The 17,769-nt window shown below is 49.4% G+C and overlaps 5 protein-coding genes across 5 annotated transcripts; 2 read left to right on the top strand and 3 right to left on the bottom strand.

Annotated features, from left to right (window-relative positions):
• Window positions 1-900: 900 nt before the first annotated feature.
• TGAM01_v207103 (aldehyde dehydrogenase (NAD+)) lies at window positions 901-2,685 on the top strand (the record flags this gene model as incomplete). The annotated part of the gene is made up of 6 exons (XM_018804145.1): window positions 901-1,230; window positions 1,298-1,530; window positions 1,598-1,813; window positions 1,866-1,968; window positions 2,033-2,339; window positions 2,402-2,685. The coding sequence occupies 6 exons, from the start codon at window positions 901-903 to the stop codon at window positions 2,683-2,685; spliced, it is 1,473 nt and encodes a 490-aa protein (XP_018662574.1).
• Window positions 2,686-3,004: 319 nt separating this feature from the next.
• TGAM01_v207102 (hypothetical protein) lies at window positions 3,005-5,627 on the bottom strand (the record flags this gene model as incomplete). Its single annotated transcript, XM_024550014.1, has 5 exons — window positions 3,005-3,301; window positions 3,381-4,303; window positions 4,365-4,702; window positions 4,791-4,955; window positions 5,509-5,627. 5 exons carry the CDS (start codon window positions 5,625-5,627, stop codon window positions 3,005-3,007), a joined length of 1,842 nt encoding a protein of 613 aa, XP_024405250.1.
• Window positions 5,628-8,082: 2,455 nt separating this feature from the next.
• Window positions 8,083-9,987, bottom strand: TGAM01_v207101 (catalase; the record flags this gene model as incomplete). Its single annotated transcript, XM_018804147.1, has 4 exons — window positions 8,083-8,714; window positions 8,788-9,705; window positions 9,781-9,876; window positions 9,948-9,987. 4 exons carry the CDS (start codon window positions 9,985-9,987, stop codon window positions 8,083-8,085), a joined length of 1,686 nt encoding a protein of 561 aa, XP_018662576.1.
• A 1,644-nt stretch (window positions 9,988-11,631) lies between these two features.
• TGAM01_v207100 (hypothetical protein) lies at window positions 11,632-13,790 on the bottom strand (the record flags this gene model as incomplete). Its single annotated transcript, XM_018804148.1, has 2 exons — window positions 11,632-12,945; window positions 13,020-13,790. The coding sequence occupies 2 exons, from the start codon at window positions 13,788-13,790 to the stop codon at window positions 11,632-11,634; spliced, it is 2,085 nt and encodes a 694-aa protein (XP_018662577.1).
• A 610-nt stretch (window positions 13,791-14,400) lies between these two features.
• TGAM01_v207099 (hypothetical protein) lies at window positions 14,401-15,804 on the top strand (the record flags this gene model as incomplete). Its single annotated transcript, XM_018804149.1, has 1 exon — window positions 14,401-15,804. The coding sequence occupies one exon, from the start codon at window positions 14,401-14,403 to the stop codon at window positions 15,802-15,804; it is 1,404 nt and encodes a 467-aa protein (XP_018662578.1).
• Window positions 15,805-17,769: the final 1,965 nt, after the last annotated feature.

The following is a 17,769-nucleotide window of genomic DNA, read 5'->3' as shown; positions in this document are numbered from 1 at the left end:
TTTCGGATAACCTCACAAGCAATAAAATGTGGATCTTGATCCAGTCCCTGAGGAAAGCCTGTTTCACATACTCGTGTGAGCTGAGACACGAGAAAAAAAAAAACAAGCAATGATGTGATGAGCCAAACAGTAGAATGCCTCAATGGCTGTTGCTGCTCTGTCCTTATTTTCTCAGAGAATTGCCTAATTAGGCAACCGACGAACTATCCGTTTTGCGCCACCCAACTTGTATTCTATTATACAAATCAAGTGAAAGCCTGAGACGCCGTCTCGAAATAGGCTGTCCTTAGCTCCCGCCTGCCGCTAAACTTTACACGATTCATTGCCATCAATGATCCCTACCAACCACGCATTCGCTTTCCAATTGCGTTTCCCTACCCCACAAAGATGAGATACATCAGCAACACGACCTTCATTGGCTGTAAAACATCTCGGACCGCCATCATCTGTAGCTGGACATGCGGTCCGGTCGTATTTTGTGTGGAGGGGTAAAATCGATCTGGGGTTAAGAGTGGAGAGTGGGAGAGGAGGCTATATTGGAATGACTTGTGGCTTGCTTAGGTCTGTCTTGAAAATGCATGTCTGTTAACGATAGGAGTATGTTTCTGAGAAGCAAGACAGCTTCGTATACCATGCTAGTATGACGCTTCTTGGCATTAGTGGCTGGCTGTCTGTGTTACGGACCGCTTCAGTCTCTGCGGGGGAGGAATTGGGTGATTCCGAAAACGGATTGTGAGAGAGAGCCACCTGGAATCAACATAAAGTGGCTTGTAGAACGCCCATAGCTTTATGTTTGAAGAGTAGTAAATCCCCCCTCCCCAAGTCTCTTTTCTTTACTCTGTCCTTCGTAGCAAGCGTTTTCACATACTACCTATACACCTACTACATACTATTATCACAATGGCGCCTTCAGCTATTGACTCAACAGCCAACAACGTCCAGAGTCTGGACTTCCAGGGCAATTTTGTCCAAATCATCAACGGCAAAAGCGCACCAACATCCAAAACCCGCCATGGCATCAACCCAGCCACTCTCAAGCCGAGGCCCGAAGTCCCCGTCGCGACTGAAGAGGACGTCGACAAGGCTGTCGAGGCCGGCAAGGCGGCGTTCAAGAAGTGGCGCAAGGTTCCCTACGAGGAGCGCAAGGCTGCCGTGTTGGCATACGCAGATGCCATTGAGAAGTTGCAGACTGAGTTTCGAGATTTGCTCATCTCGGAGCAGGGAAAGCCGGTAATAACATCTCTCCTAGCGTACCTGCCTAGGGCAAGCAATGTTGCTAACATGATGTTACTTCTAGATCCCTCAAGCAGATGTCGAAACAGGTGCGGCCATTGCATGGTTCAGGGGCATGGCCTCCATCGAGCTCCCCGAGGAAATCATCGAAGACAATGAAAAGCATACAATCTTCACCAGATACACGCCTTTGGGCGTCGCTGCCGCCATCGTGCCCTGGAACTTCCCCCTCTTGGTAGCAGCTGGAAAGATGGCACCCGCTTTGCTGACAGGAAACGTTGTCATCCTCAAGCCCTCGTAAGCCTTTGCTCATACGATTAACATGCTTCAAATATTTCGCCTTTCTTTCTAACAAGTGTATCAGGCCCTTCACACCCTATGGCGGTCTCAAGCTCGTTGAGTTGGCGCAGCAGTTCTTCCCTCCTGGCGTTGTTCAGTCTCTCAGTGGAGACGACAATCTTGGTCCTTGGATCACGAGCCACCCTGGCATCGACAAGATCAGCTTTACAGGTTCAACACACACAGGAAAGCTGGTTATGCAGAGTGCGTCCAAGACTCTGAAGAGAGTCACCCTTGAGCTGTAAGTCTTCTGATCTTTTAGCCTGGGTCTTGGTGGGAACATTCTCTGATAGCATTGACAGCGGTGGCAACGACGCGGCCATTGTTTTCCCTGACGTGGATGTCGAAAGCGTAGCAGAAAAAGCTGCTCTCTACGCCTTTGTCAACTCTGGACAGGTAAGCCACATCAGTGATATACTCTTTATTGGCAGTCCGGCTGACATGTTGTTATCCTTTGCAGGTCTGCTTAAACATGAAGCGCATCTACGTCCACGAATCCATCTTTGAACAGTTCCGCGACGCCATGGTCAAGCACATCAAGGCCTACACTGTAGGCGACGGATCCCAAACCGGTGTCAGCCACGGCCCTGTTCAAAACTCGATGCAATACGAGCGCGTCAAGACATACTTTGACGATATCGAGAAGCAAGGCTGGAAGGTCGCTGTTGGCGGCAAGATTGAGCCCTTAGCAAATGGCTACTACATCACCCCTACTGTTATTGATCGACCTCCCGAGGACTCGCGGATTGTCGTGGAGGAGCCTTTCGGTAAGAGAAAAGAAAGAAGAGAAACAAAATATGATACTAATGGGGGTTTTCACATTATTCAGGCCCCATCGTCCCTCTCCTCTCATGGAGCACCGAAGAAGAAGTCATCGCCCGCGCAAACAATTCAACCATGGGCCTCGGCGCCTCCGTCTGGTCCAAGGACGTCAAAAAAGCCGAGCAGTTCGGCCGCGATCTCGAAGCCGGAACCATCTGGATCAACGGACACTTTGAGATCAACCCGCTGGTGCCATTTGGCGGACACAAGGAGAGTGGCATCGGTGTCGAGTGGGGAGCCAACGGCTTGAAGGAGTACTGCAACGTGCAGTCTATGTTTGTGAACAAATGAAGTAGACGGAGAGGCTCTCGGATGATGCATCTCTGATAATACATATACCCTCATTAAGGCTGCTGTCACGAGCTGCGTTTATACATGACAATAGCACACAAAGTATCCGCAAGAGGTGAAATTGGTGAGGCTAATAGATTCGCTCTTATATTAATGGTATATTGCCATATCCACAGCTGTCAAATGTACATATCAAACAGTCGTCAACTTTTTTTTCTTCCCAAAGATATCGTGTGCGTAATTCATACTGCTAAATCAACAAGTTGTTGCTATGTCGTTACATCATTCGCTATAAACCAGATAGAAGCAGAGGCGTTTTTTATAAGGGTACGCCGTTACCAAGAAAAGCAACGTTTGGATCGGAATTCGCATCGGGGCCTAAGCCCGAAAACCCATCATTACTGTCGAGGCTCATTTGAGCATTAAGTGGGCTTAGAAACGTATCAGTGGATAAAGGAGGTGGTGTTAGTGCTGTCTCGTTCAGTGCCGACATGGCTACATAGTCGACCATGAGCCACAGCGCAGATTCCAATTTCGGATCGACTTCCGGGGTTTGGGAGTCCACAAGGGCGGCGAGAGAATGGTAGTTGGCATCGAATAGCATTAATTGAAGATGCTGATATAGCAAGTGGGATGTCAATAAGTGGGGGAAGAATAAATTGAAGAATGGCGCGGAATAGGAAATGTAGACTCACCATTTTCGAAGCATGATCCCATCTCCTCCCTGTTCTTTCTAGTATGTGAATAGCCTTTTGGTAGTGGTTAAGTGTTTCTGGGTCCGTCACCTGCCCCTTTTCTTGGTCGATATGAATGGCTAAAGAGAGAATGCCACCGGCAAGGATGGAAGCATATGCGTAAAAAGAGGATTGCACGTGGCAGCCAGATGCAATGGCGTCCTCCACTAAGCTGGATATTGATCGAGCATGGTTGCAGCTGATCTGAAATGAACGGGTTAAAAATTTCGGCGGCACCTTGCAGTTTGACTTCTGGAGTCTCATCCGGAGAAGAAATGGGTGATTAAGGAGACAGTGAGCGGTGTGAAATACGATGCGCGCAAACACAACGTGCTCAAGTGACTGGAAATCCAGGGTGCCATCCGGCCTCCGATACTGCTCTACAATTTGAGGAATAGGAGGAGTCTCCACTTGAAGGTGATGGTCGATTAAAAGTAAAAAGGTGTTTAAAAGTGTGAAGTCGGACCTGGGATCCCATGGTGGCATTTCGTCCATCTCACGCCCATGCAAGACATATCGACAGCATCGGCCCAGGGCCGTCGCAGCAAGTATCGTCTGCGTAAAGGTGCCGTTGACCGATGATTCCGTCTCGGATTTCCAGTTGATAAGCTGATGGAGTGTGGGTGTCTTCTTCCAGAGGCCCCTTCTGAGTGTCTCCTCGTCGCTGGGCAATTGGACATGGATATCCTCCTCGGCAATGGCGGGCGGGCGGCTTTGACCGACGGAGACCAGTTTATCAAGAAGGTATATTGACCAAAAAGCCCTCCGGTGTTCTTCCTGCTCAATTGGTGACAGTGTGTTTTTCGGTTCTCTCATGAGCTGCAAGTCTTGCGCAATGCGGACAGCAAGGCCAATCTTTAACCACCCCGAACTTGTACGACCGCCTATTCAAAATAAGGTTAACAATGTCAACGCCCCCTCCTTCTTAATCAAGATGTGGCTTACATGTAAAATCGACCACCCCGAGGATGTTGCTAGCTTGGGCAACTGCCAACGTCGGGTTATTCTCGACGGTCAGATGCTCATGGAGGATGGCTAGCCAAGCTTCTCTGGCATAAGCCTCGGTGGCTTCACGTATGGAACCCTGAAAGTATTCGATATCCGAGAATTTAAGGGCAGAGGCCAAAATTGCAAAGAGCAGGCACTTTGGTATAAGGCCGTAATTGACTCTATCCCGGAAGCTCTGCTCGTGAAAGTATGAATATGGCTGGTTGTGGACGTGGAGGAAATATGCATCGATGAGGTGATCCATGACAGCGGGAGGCGGCGCGGTGGTAAATCTCCTACAGGACGAGTTAGCCCATACTGTCATTCCAAAGTAGGAAAGGATATTCCCATCCGTTCATGTCACGGTGGTTGCAGCGAACATACATTGTACTTGCTAAATCGGGAACGGTGTTTGTGGTTTCGGGGGCGGAAGGCGGATATTGATGCTGAGGAGGCGATGGCTCGGTGAACTTTGGCGAAACTTCCTGGTAGCCAGTGGCAGCCGCGAGGTCTGGGAAAGCAACGGATCCATTCTGATTCTCGCCATTCCTTCAAACGAGACAAGCATGGTTAGTACCGAATTCCATTTGATGTGTGGTCGTCGTCCGGCAATTGGGATGGGAGCATTGATCGGGGATGACAAACAGAAAGCCAATCAAGCCTTGGCTGTGCAGTTGCGCCAGTTGCGATTCGATGGTGTTTATCCTATTCAGGAGCTCCGGCTACATATCCCATGGTTAGGACGCAGCTCCTTTACCGCCAGCATGCAATTTCTCAAGGGGTCATGGCTCACATCAACCACGCCGGTGCGAGGGAAGAGAGAAGACGGTGATTTGGCCTTTGCCGCGCCATTGTTCGCAGCGACTGAAGCCGAGCTCGGGGGATTGGTGGCGGAGTAGGGTTCATAGTGACAGACGCGATCGACTCGTCGACAGTTCATGCATCTGGGCCGCTCGCCGGAACATCTCGTCTTGCGATGCCTGAAGAAGAATATTCACACACAAAAGTCAGCCTCTGAGGTCTTTCCATCTGGTTCATTCGAAACAATCTCCAGGGCCCAGAGAGCTGGGCCGGGGACGTGTTGGCTGGTGGTTGCGCGCACCGACAATTCGTGCAGGCCTGGCGGATGCGGCGGATGGTGTTGACAGTTGGCGGAGGCCGCGATCGGCCATCGGACCGTTCCCATGAAGCATCGGCTGCTGTTCCGTCGGACGAGGACATGGTGTCGCCGCATGCCTCAGATTACAGAGGCGCAAAAAACCATGGACAGCAGAGTCGAGATGAGATGCAGCACGAAGAATGCTTCCATGGAACAAAAGAATGAGCGGGGTACATAACGGGTAGCGTTTGTGCATAACTGCATAGCTGGCCGCCGCGTCAGGTACTGGCTACAGGCCGTTTGCCGAAGGGTACCTGCCAGGGGGCGGTGCCAGGCCGTCGGAGGGCTGCTAGCCAGAAAGCACAGCGCGCCGTTAGCGAGCAGCTGACGCAAGACCGCGCTGTACCCTTAGCGCTGGTTGCTCGTACTCGGTACCTCTGAGCTGATGCCTCCTGGCCCCGATCACTAACACTCTTTAGCGGCCTCTAGTTGCGATGGGCGCTCCCCCACGGGGATCTACTCCTTTATGTTGTACCGCGTTCTGTCGACTCTTTTGATGGGCATCGCTAGCTGTTGGAAACAGCGATTGATTTCTTCATAGCCTCAGCTCGTATCGTGTCGTGCCGCATCTCTTCCCAGTGACTGAAAAACTTCCTCTCTCTTCGCTCAGCCAAACAGCACGATACTAAGGGCTGATTAGTGAACGACAGCTCGCAATCAAGCCTATCGATTGCCGCCAGGTCAGCAAGACTTGCGCTCTGTAAATGCGTGCTGGCAATGACTCGGGCTATTCCGCTGACAAACCAACAATTGCTGATTTATACTTTCTGTTGGTTGATGTCGAAATATTGATGACATGCCAGTACATGTTATGGTGTCGGCCGTATATGCCCCGTAGAGCCGGCGAATGAAACCCGTGGAAAGCAGTATTCCGCCGGCCTCTGCGCAGACCTGGTCTTCTTATTCCGATTCCTAGACGGGATGGTTGATCTTTTCTCGTGTTGCTGTCTGCCCCTCTTCTTGCATGGCATGCCATCACTGAAGGAGCGTCTCCAAATGCCCGTATGGAATCGAATGCCTGTCTCACCCTGGTCGACTTGCTTTTTAGTATGAGCCACTTTGACGATTGAGCAATCGGAAGGCTCATCTCGCTTCTCGAGGTCCGCCCGTCGAACAGGCAGCGAGATTCTTGAAGCACCAGGAACTTCTCAATCGGGCAACGCAGGCGAATAGCGATGTAGCTTAACTGCACGAACTCTAATCGTTCATTAGTTGCATCTGAAGGGAATATCTCGGAGCCAGATTCAGTTAGACAGGCATGCCTTCAGCCTAATCGACGAACTCCAAGGAGACTCCCATCAAACGCTCCATGTTGGAGCTTTAGCAACAGCTTGGTGGTGGCCAGGGAAGTTATGATGATCTATGATTCACCATTTTGGAATGCACCCTGCGATACATATTAGTTGATATCCTCCATAGTGCTCCGTGGAAAATACGGTGCTCGGAACTGACAGCGACATCTTGACTTGAACAAGGCTGGGCATTTGCTTACCATCTATTAGGCGCCGCGCTTTTCGAAGACTGCATTCAGAAAATCTCGAAGCGCAAAGAGGTGCCTTTATTCTATCTCACGAGTAAGGAAAGATATGCCGGGGTACCCGGTGCAGATCGTCAGTCGTCAATCTCGTCTAGCGGACCCTGGCCGGGATTCGCAGTTAGGGAGCCTCAAGGCACACCGTCTTCTAGAACGCGAGCCTTTGCGCGCGACATCTTGAAGATGCAATCACCACAGAGTTCCAGCAGAGAGATTCAGTTCTTGTTTGCCTCTTGTAAAGATGCAACTGCTGTGGTGTCGTTGTACCCCTCTATACTTTGTTGGACGATGCACCGGTCCGCAGCGGTCCGCGTGGGGCCATCCGCGGCGTCTTGTCTGCGAATAGTCGACAATATGTGCAAAGTTGCTCCAGAGAGAATTGACAAATGGCAATGGTGAGTTGAGAAGCTAAGGATGTGTACCTTTGTACTTGTAAAGATTTTCCAATCGGTCGGACTCAAAGTTTGCGGAATTGAAGTGGTGAGTGCAATACACGTAGTACTGTACATACATGTAAGTAACTAGCGACCAAGCTCTTGTGTCGCCGGAGGTGAGACGTTACACGAGGCGGGTATAATACACGTAGCTATTCCATGACACTGAAAGAACATGGGGAGAGCTGAGCGAAAGAAGTGAATAAATAAACGGATGGGGATGTTCACTTGAAATGGACGCTAAGCGGGCAACATCAACGGTCCCACATTCGGGTCAGTATTATATATTTACATGGAGAGTCGACACCAAAAGATGAGGCTTGGACTAGTTCAAGTGCACTCAAGGCAAGGAAGAGCCTGACAGCGACTTTTTGATTGTCTGTTGGCAGCGTACAATAGTGGTATCCATTTTTACGTATTCCGTGAAGCAAATCAAGAAATCTCTTAGAATGAAGCAAATCAAAAGAATATCGTTTTTTTTTGACTCATCATCATCCTGTACTGCAATCTATAAATCTCTCTATATGCTATAAACTTCTGTCGCCATATTCAACTGTGAGTTCCAGCTGCAGGACCCCCGTTGCTCGGGTTGAAATGCGGACTCTTTTGCCCATTAGCAGCTCGAAGGGAAGCGCTCTTTGCCATACCATTATGACAGCCGTTGAAAGAAAGCTCGCTAATACCAGGGTAGCCCTTGATACCCGTAGCCTTCTCCAGTCTAACGGCTAAATCATCTGACACTTCGCGGAATATGGCAATCTGGCGCTTAATAATCTCCGGTTCGGTGCAAGTGCTCATGTGGCCGGCCACGTTGTTGATGAATCGCTCTCTGGCGGCGTCATCAAAAACTTTCTCCCAGAGGGCGCGAGGCTGGTTAAAGTCTTCGGGCCTGATCTCTGAGAGGAAAGTAACTGCCTTTCCGACAAAGGCGCCGTGAACCTCGTCTAGATTTGTCTTGCGCTCTTTGAAAGAAATCGGCTCGATGGAAGAAAAGTAGTTTGCTCTTCCGCCCTGGTTGAAGAAGGCCATGGGGCCGTCTCGCTGGAAGTTGGCCATTTGGTAGCCTGTGTGAGGCGTATTGACAGGGAGCTGCTGGTAATTTACACCCAGTCGGTGACGTTGAGTGTCGGGGTACGAGAACAGGCGGCCTTGAAGAACAGGGTCGGCGGAGGGTTCAATTCCTATGCATTTCCGTGAATGATTAGTATCTGATTTAGATGAATCTTACAATTATTATGAAAGAGTTGGGCTTACCAGGAACGAGATGAGACGGGCTGAAAGCAATTTGCTCAATCTCGGCAAAGTAATTCTTCACATTCTCATTCAAACAGAGCTCTCCAACCTTGCGAAGAGGAAATTGGCCTTGGGGCCAGCAGTGAGTGAGATCAAAGACGTTGATCTTTTGGGTCTCCCACAGCTCCTCCGCTTGTTTTGGAGTCATGGTCTGCACACACAGATCCCATTGAGGAAACTCGCCACGCTCAATAGCTTGGTAGAGATCTTTTTGATTTGCATCTGGCGAGCGACGTGTGGACTCCTCTTGCGTCAGAAAGCCAGTGCCTTGCTTTGAGCGGATGTGGATCTGGCAGTACACCCACGAGCCCTCCTTGTTGACGAATTTGAAGGTATGGCCACTGTATCCGTGCATGTGACGCCAGCTATCTGGGATGCCGCGATCGCCAAACGTGTACATGACTTGGTGAACTGATTCCGGATTTTGACAGAAATATTCCCAAAAGATGGTGGAGTCGTCACCGCTGCCCAGATGACTTGCGGGATGTCGCTTCTGAGTATGGATCAAATGAGGGAACTTGGCGGGATCTCTGATGAAGAAAACCGGCGTGTTGTTTTGTACAAGATCCCAGTTGCCTTCATCAGTGCGGAACTTGATGGAGAAGCCTCGTGGGTCGCGGGCATGGTCATGAGAACCACTTTCACCACCGACAGTGGAAAATCGAATGGAAATAGGACACTCTTTTCCTTCAGCGGAGAAAATGTCTGCAAGGCAGAGATCGTCGAGCGGATTGGTGGTTTTGTAGTAGCCATGGGCACCACCACCCTTTGCATGGACAACTCTCTCGGGGATTCTCTCGCGATCAAAGTGTGACAGGAGATCAATGAGGTGGAAGTCTTGGAGCAGCAAAGGGCCGTTTACTCCAGCTCGCTGTGTTTCTATTTATCACTTAGTCTACTGTATTCCATGATGGTAATTGAGAACGAGAAGTACGTGGCTGTAGTAATACATACCGAAAGGATGAGGAATTGGAGCACCATTGCTAGTCGTATACACGGTTTGCTGAGATGTAGTGTTGCGATCATTGGTATAGTTCAAGTGCAAGTCACCTGCTGTCAATTAGCCTCAGTTCTCTAAAAAGCCCAGCTCCAGTAAAATCATGAGGCCGGTATATACATACCATTCTTGCGGCTTGATGCAGAGTACGATGTAGAAGCCATGGTTCAATCTTTCAAAGCCTTTTCTTCTGATACTAGAAATGAAAACCTTTGAAAATGAAACACTTTGAATGTGTCTTTCAATCTGGGGAATTCCCATCAACGAGCAGCTCTCAATCTTTATATACCTGATCATGGTGAATCAATACTCGGTACAATATGGCTGGCTTTTGCTCGGGCCCAGGGCTTCCGTGTAAGTGAAGCCTGTGACGTAGCGTGCCTGAACACTCGTTAGCGCATGGCTGATCAAACAGCCTTGACGCCATTGGTCGAGATGACTTGACCTCGTTCGCGCAGCTGCAAATGGAGCAAGGCTCGGATCTCCGACGGCAGCGACTAGGCTGTTCTTGGAAGCGCATGGCGAGCCTTTACTCGTTTGATGCAGCTCATAGCTTGGAAGTACATATTCACGCTCTCGTAACATTTCGTAAGCCAATTGTTTCCGTGTAAGTACCGGAAGTCCTATAGCATATCTAAAATGCAAGTCTTCGGCAGTTGAGTCCCATGTGGATAGTAGCAATCCTCGTATGTACGATGTGCTTCTGCCCGACACAAGATGATGTAAGAATCCTAGGCAACAACAATGCAATTGACTTTCTGCCCCCTGGGAGCGGACATCTTGAGCGATAATAGATTCTCGGCGGAGCTTCTATACGACTTAGAGACATGGCTATGCCGAATTTTCATTGACTGGCGAAGAAACCAAGACGGCGAGTTTGTTCTACCATTTTTCCTGTTGCTCGCTCATAGAATGATTACTTTCTGTAATGATGAGACTGTTACATCTTGAGTTTGATAGATTTATGACCATCGAGTGGTTTTAGAAGATCCTGAGCTGCCCGTTGTCTCTATAAGTGGGCGATGCAAGTTTGATCTCTTGTGATTAGCATCATGCGAGATAAGTTCCGCGACTCCGGCGAATGATATCACTAACAATGCTTAAGTGTTGTTTATTTTTTTGAATTGAAAACTGGTATTAGACAGTGGTTGTAATCTCCAAATGTCTGTATATGCTTGGGTAGCATGTGAAACTTAGCGTCGAGGAGTGCTAACAAAATTTCGGTGCAAGAGTCTGGCCGTTTACAAGCAGTAGCGACAACTATTTTCAGTCATAGGCTATTTAGTTTTTCAACTTTGAGGGAGATTAGCGCGATTAGCGACTATTTTGAGCATTAATATCAATATTGCAGATATTAACTTCAAACTGTTCTTCGTTTTCGACGTCGTCGCTGCGAATATCCCAGTATGGTAAGCGCGCCGTTCCAATCCCTGGAGCGAGAGAGGCTATTCTATAAATAGCTACTAACAGCGAATCGAAATAAACGGCAGAGACTGACATCATTGAAGGATGTAACACCATGGACAGCAAAAGAATTTCCCTTGTTTATTTGAGAGAACGTGGAATAGCTTGATAAGCCTGAATCAAAAGCCGGTTGCCATACAAGTCTGCCAGTCTTAAAGAAATTGCGTGTCGAACGTATACACAAGGTAATGCGGCCTGACTAGACTCCGATTGAAGCTATTCAGACAGGCAATTAGATATCATTCCATGTGCATAGTCTATAAATGTATTGTCCGCAAGCCGCCCTTTGCCCATATAAGTCATCTCATCATCATTTCCCAACATTACCGGATTCATCAATAGGTTCATTGATATCCAACTACGCTCCCGCCAGGTGTCCGCTGATGAATCGGCAGTAACCGGCTTCCATTCATATGGTCACGAAGAATGTCGTCAAAGTTAAATCTCGCCTGCGAAGAGCGACTTTTCCAACTGCTCGCAATTGGACGATTCAAAATCCACTCCCAAGTAAACTGCTCTTCCATAGATCGCTGCTCATCATAAATGTCAATCTCCCGCTTGGCCGCGCTGTTATCGTCAAGCTCCGGAGAGAAGCGCGCTTGGGCGATGGGATAGTAAGTTAGAGTCTCCCGGTTAATCCAGCCGCTGTTGAATCGGGAGGGTTTTGCATAGTAGCACATGAAGCCTTGGGCACTCGTCTCCGGTATCAACATGGAGATTATTCGCAGCGCTGGACTAGGATATCGCTCGATCCGATCTGTCGAGAGTAGGTTGTGGCTGAGTTCCATCTTGTGCAGGACTTTAAGGCTAGCAGATAGAACGTAGCCGTTGAACAGCCCCTGTTCTCCAATCTGCTGCATCAGTTGCGCAATCCAGCGGAGCCATGATGGCCAAGGGCTGCACTGGCCAGCGATATATAGGATGGGTAAGAAGCTGTGATCCATCTCTTCGCCAGAAACAGGAACATCTGTAGAGTATACGGCATTGGGAAGAGTTCGTGAATGAGTATTCATAGCATGAGTCGCTGCAAAGCGCATGGTCTGGTAAAAGTATACATAGGCTTCAGGTTCTAACTTTTTGGCATCTTGGCTTTTATCATAAAGGCAGAGCGTCCACAAGATGCGCGCCGTGAGGAAGTTGAACATTGCTCCAGAGAGACATAAATGTAGTGGCATTGGCAAGAAGGGAGACGGAGGGATGGGAAAATGAGACTCTTCTGAGCTGCCGAGGCTGGCCAGGGATGCGGTGTCCAGTTCAAGGTTCGGATGGAGATGGCTATGGACGTCTCTCCACTCTCGCAAATCACGCTGCAGTCGGTAAACCTTTTCTAACAGCACAGCGGGATCCTGTCGAGTTGGTGTGAGATTCCACATCTCATCATGTGCCCCAGAGTCAACAAGGAGCTGAAGCAGGCTGCGTTGCAGGTCGAAGGTGTTTGATGCAATATGACTGGTAGGCATCGTATGGCCAATGGAGAGGAGCATATTAGGAAGCGGCACCGCCATGTAGCAGGTCCACGCAAGGGTTTGCAGGGTAGTTTCTAGAGAATCCAGCGCAATGTCATCAACACGAAGCGATGTGTTGGACCTAAGGGCTGCGAAGTAGTAGTGAGCTGTGCGGACATGGCCATAAGCAGCCGGGATGTTGCCTGCAAAGCACTATTGAGATGATGCCTTGTTAGCCACGATGACCACTTGTCACACTGCTGTATTATCTTCAATACGCAACTTACCTCAAAGTAGGCCATGAGCACCAACACGGCCGTCAAAATGTCGAGACCTTTCTCAGCTTCATCGAGACAGCCTGAGAGCTCCTGCAATGCCTTTGTGTATCCCTGAACGGCAATCACCTTCGTGTCATTTCCACGATTCAAATCATTTTCCCCAAGCATGGCGGTCATGAGAGAAGCGCGATGCATACACCCCAGCGCCAAAATTCCACGCTGGGCATACTCGAGAATCCAGGCCTCCTCACATAGGCGGTCTCTCCAGAACGGCAACCGATCAGCCGGGAACAGCATAAGGCTGGTCCGAAAGAAATACTGGTGATACGATAGCACGTCTCTGGCGGCGGCACAGGGACGATACGACATGCGAGGGTTGCTGGGCAGACCAACCAACGGCAAGCCATCCACCCGGAACTGCGGCCGGGGCAGAGCGGGCTGGGCGGATGTGCTGGGCGACGGACCGGACGCCGGGCCGGATCCAGGTCCGGAGGGAGTGGAACCGGCGCCGAGGCTCTGGGAGCTCAGATTCTGCGGCGAGACGCGGAACTCGTCGACGCCGATGCCGTCATGGTCGTCGGCCGGCGAGTTCTGCTGCGAGAGGGACGCGCCGCGATGGCTCGGCGCCCGCACCTCGATCTGCCTCCTGGGCGCGTAGCCCGCACACTCGACGTTGGCGATGGCGCAGCGGTTACAGGCCGGCTTGCGCTCGTCGCACTTGACGCGGCGGGCCCGACACGTGAGACAGCCAGTGCGCGTGCGTCTCTTGATCTCGCTCATGATAAACGACTACTCCCAAGGGGAAAGGGGGGGGCCTGCGTCACGTCACGTCTCTTCCAAAGGATTTGATGGGTTGGGATGCTTGCTTTCGAGCCAAGCGAGCTAAGCGTTGCAGCCCCCCAATACTTGCGTACATTAGGTAATTTTGGAGACACGGCAGGCTCCTGATTTGAACGTGTAGCCGGAGATGAACCCACTTCGAATCCGGGGTCGCAGACGGGCAGACGAGATAGGCGAGGCTGCCGAATCCACAGGCTGCGCTGCTGGGCGCGTTGTAAGTTGCTCTGGACAGTATAAAATATGCAATTCTCTGTATTTGGTATCGTATCTTTTGGTATTTATAGCTATTGATGCAATTAGAGGCGAGATTACCGAACGCCTCTTCCGCATTTCCACATGCGGTAACTGTCACTTACAGCCTCATATGGCTATTGGCAGCGAGTAATGCATTATCACAGTCCTTTTGGTCTCTTATAAAAAGGGAAATCGACGGTTATAAGCCACAAACCGCCATATCTCATTCTGCATCTTGGCATCCTGATTTTGCCCAGATAAAAGAACACTTTTTCTTTCTTTTAAATATAATTTGCACTTCTTCCGTCTTAGCACAATGTCACATTCACAGATAGAAACCGAGAACCGGGAACTACCCTTGAACCAGCCAAACAACTGGCAAGTCAAGTTCCCTCGTTATATGGTCGAGCTTCCCGAAGATGTCAAAGACATTAGCATCACTTATATTGGCATCCAGCCTCGCCATGAAGAGAATCCCGCCAAGGGGATACATACCGAGCTCCACGCCCATGTCACATCTGCTGTTCAGAGAAAACTCGTAACGGAAATTGAAGACTGGATTCGGCAAGGATCTGGAGAACTTGCGCCGATCTTGTGGGAAAAAGTGTATGTCGAAGCTGGCTACGATCTGCCAGATACGGAAATGTACATCTGCTATTGGACCGATAAAGATGCTGCGGCGGCAGCCACCAAGAGCCTGAATCTGCAACAGCTATATAAATCTCTATGTCCTCCAGAACAAGAAGTAGTGGCCTTATGGCGGGAGTCATTATCAGTTCCAAAACCTCGAATTGAGACAGTCTACTCTGGTAACGACTACCAGCCAGGCATCGCTTCAATTCCAGGTGCCACCCAAATCGGTCACAGATTCACCGGATACTGGGGAGCAGCTCGTGATCGATTACCGGCATCATCGCATGACCTTTTTGAGCCAGAGTATAAACTCGGCACACCCAACTTTGACAAGGACAGCAAGGGCCGTGTCATTGAAGGAGAAAACAAGGTTTCTGTCGCCCACATTCGGTCCGGCCAGTTCTGGGAGCGATGTAAAGACGATGAAAGAGAGGCGTATGAAAGCACACTTGAGCCAATATTGAGAGAGGGAATGACTTTTCTTGAACAGAATGCGGAAGCCACGGGCGATATTGGCCTACGTTTCTCTCGACATATAGTCACCAATCGACTTCTCCAAGCAGAAGAGGCGAAAAAGATGGCTGCATTGAACGGCAATGGAAACGGGGTGATCAACAGACTTGCGAATGTTGTGAAGAGTTACACGGGATACTTTAATGGCACAAACGGTACCAATGGAACGAACGGTAATGGCATCAACGGCACCAATGGAACGAACGGTAATGGCATCAACGGCATAAATGGAACCAATGGAGTTAATGAAACCAACGGCCACTCCAGCAATGATGATAGTCACGTCTCCAACGCAGAAAAATTCGGCCTCACCGTCACAAATGATCGCCGAAGATTCGAAACGTGCAGCAGCGGCTTCTTCCGGTCTCTCAAGGACATCGAAGCGTGGTCCTCAAAGCACAAGACGCATCACAAAATCTTCCACGGCGCCCACGCTCACTCCACCAAATTCGGCAAGACGACGTTCAAGTTCCGCTCTTGGCATGAGATGTCGACTTTGAAGCCTGGTGAGGTGACGTTTGAGTACATCAATTGTCATCCGAGGACGGGGCTGATTCCTTTCTTTGACGTCTGAGCTTGTCTTGAGAGGATGTATAGATGGAAGAGGCATGGATGATGCGGTAGAAGCGCAGCGTGGCATAGCATAGCATAGCCCAGCATAGCATATCCCAGCATAGCGTAGAGTATAGGCAGTCAGATGTTTCCTTTGTATTTTGGCATGTGTTCATAGCACATACAATTTCGCTTTATTCCTTTTTTTTCTTACTATTTCAGTGTAAGCGGACCATTTTGTGATAATGGACGTGATCTTACTGTATAAGAACTGTATTTAATGGTTGATAGATGAAATGATTAATAATTGTTAACCTTTTCACACCCGTCCATCCTTTTACGCTTCACTGCAATATATTCCTCACCATTAATCCACTTTATATTAGCAGTTATAACATCTTGAGCAGGCATATCGACAAGTGTGGAATGGGATTTTAGCTAGACCTCGCCGCGCATATCGATCCAAGAAGCAATGATGAAGAAACTATTTTTCAGACAATTTCCAAATTGAGACATACATCCATGAGTGACATATTAAGCAATTTCCTTATCAAGCTGGCGGCTGTTTGATGGTAAGTAGGTTCACGTCACTCATACACGCATTCAGCCATTCGGCTAGCTTCACCAATGAATGAGTAAGATTTGAAACACACAACGATAAGTCAAACAAGTTAGATTGAAGATGTTTTTATTCCTTATCCTATTAAATCCATTCCAACTAAAGTTTTCAACTTTAAATGCCACTGTGACTTCTCCTTCTCGCTATGCAATAATTCAAAACGCCTTTTTGTACTACCCTATTTCTGGCTGGGTAGCAAAACAACTCTGTATTGCACCTTGCCTGCCTCAAGACGCTCAAACGCCTTGTTAATACCATCTTCAGACATCTCAAACTTCTCAAGCACAGGCTTAATCTGGTGAAGAGCAGCAAACTCCAACATCTTGCGGTGAATAGGGCGCGAAGCGACAAGAGAACCTTGAATGGTGATGCCGCTCATGATGAGAGGCATGTATGGCAGTTCCAGGTTGTCAGAAGACACCGACAGGGGGTAAATGCGGGCGCGGGGAGAAAGGAGCGGCAGGATCTTTTGCCACTCTGGCTGAGCGGAAGTAGTAACCAGGAGACGGGAGATTCTCCAGTCACCCAGCTGCTTCTCAACATCACCCTCCTTCATGGCGATGAATCTGTGGGCTCCAAGCTTCGTGGCATCGGACTTTTTGCTATCGGAGCCAGAGAGAACGACGACTCGGCAACCAAGCTTGGCGGCAAACTGAATGGCGATGTGACCCAGGCCTCCAACTCCCATAATACCAACAGTGTCGTTGGAGTCCACATCGTGCAGAGCAGTGAAGACTGTCGCACCAGCACACTGAAGAGGAGCAGCGTCCTCGTCGGTAATGTCATCAGGAATGGGGTGCAGGAAAGCCTCTCGGAGAACAGCATGAGTAGCAAAGCTGCCCTGGTCTGTGTTTCCCGAGCCGTAAAGAACACGCTCACTGCAGTAAACGTCGTTTCCCTGAAGACACTCGAGACAGTGGCCGCAGTGGTCAGTTTGGTATCCCCAGCCTACTCGATCTCCCTTCTTCAGATATCTGACTTCGGGGCCAGTCTGTTCGACAACTGCAACACCTTCGTGACCCAAAGCGGTGTCTCCATGTTTCTGTGGATGATTCGTAAGCAATTGTTGAAACGATTGGTTGATTTTAATGGCTGTTGTGGTTTGAGCTGAGACAACTTACATAATGCACATCGGTAAAGCACATTCCAGAGGCTGTTACTCGGACATAGACTTGGTCGCCGGTGAGCTGATCGGGCTTGGTGGTAGTGCGAGGCTTGACATGACCATCTTTGGATCCTGCGTAGACGGTGAAGGAAGGCATGATGGCTGTGAATCTGTATTGGTGTAATAAATGTAATCAAATGGTAGTCGTAGTCGTAGTCGGTAGCTAGTTATTATCGACGGTTCGCTTTGAATTGAGTTGTGTG

Source organism: Trichoderma gamsii (genome assembly GCF_001481775.2).
Source record: "Trichoderma gamsii strain T6085 chromosome Unknown Scaffold_25.2, whole genome shotgun sequence".
Classification (NCBI taxonomy): Eukaryota; Fungi; Ascomycota; class Sordariomycetes; order Hypocreales; family Hypocreaceae; genus Trichoderma; species Trichoderma gamsii.
The sequence above is the reverse complement of the archived record's forward strand: the minus strand, read 5'-3'. Positions and strand labels throughout refer to the sequence as shown.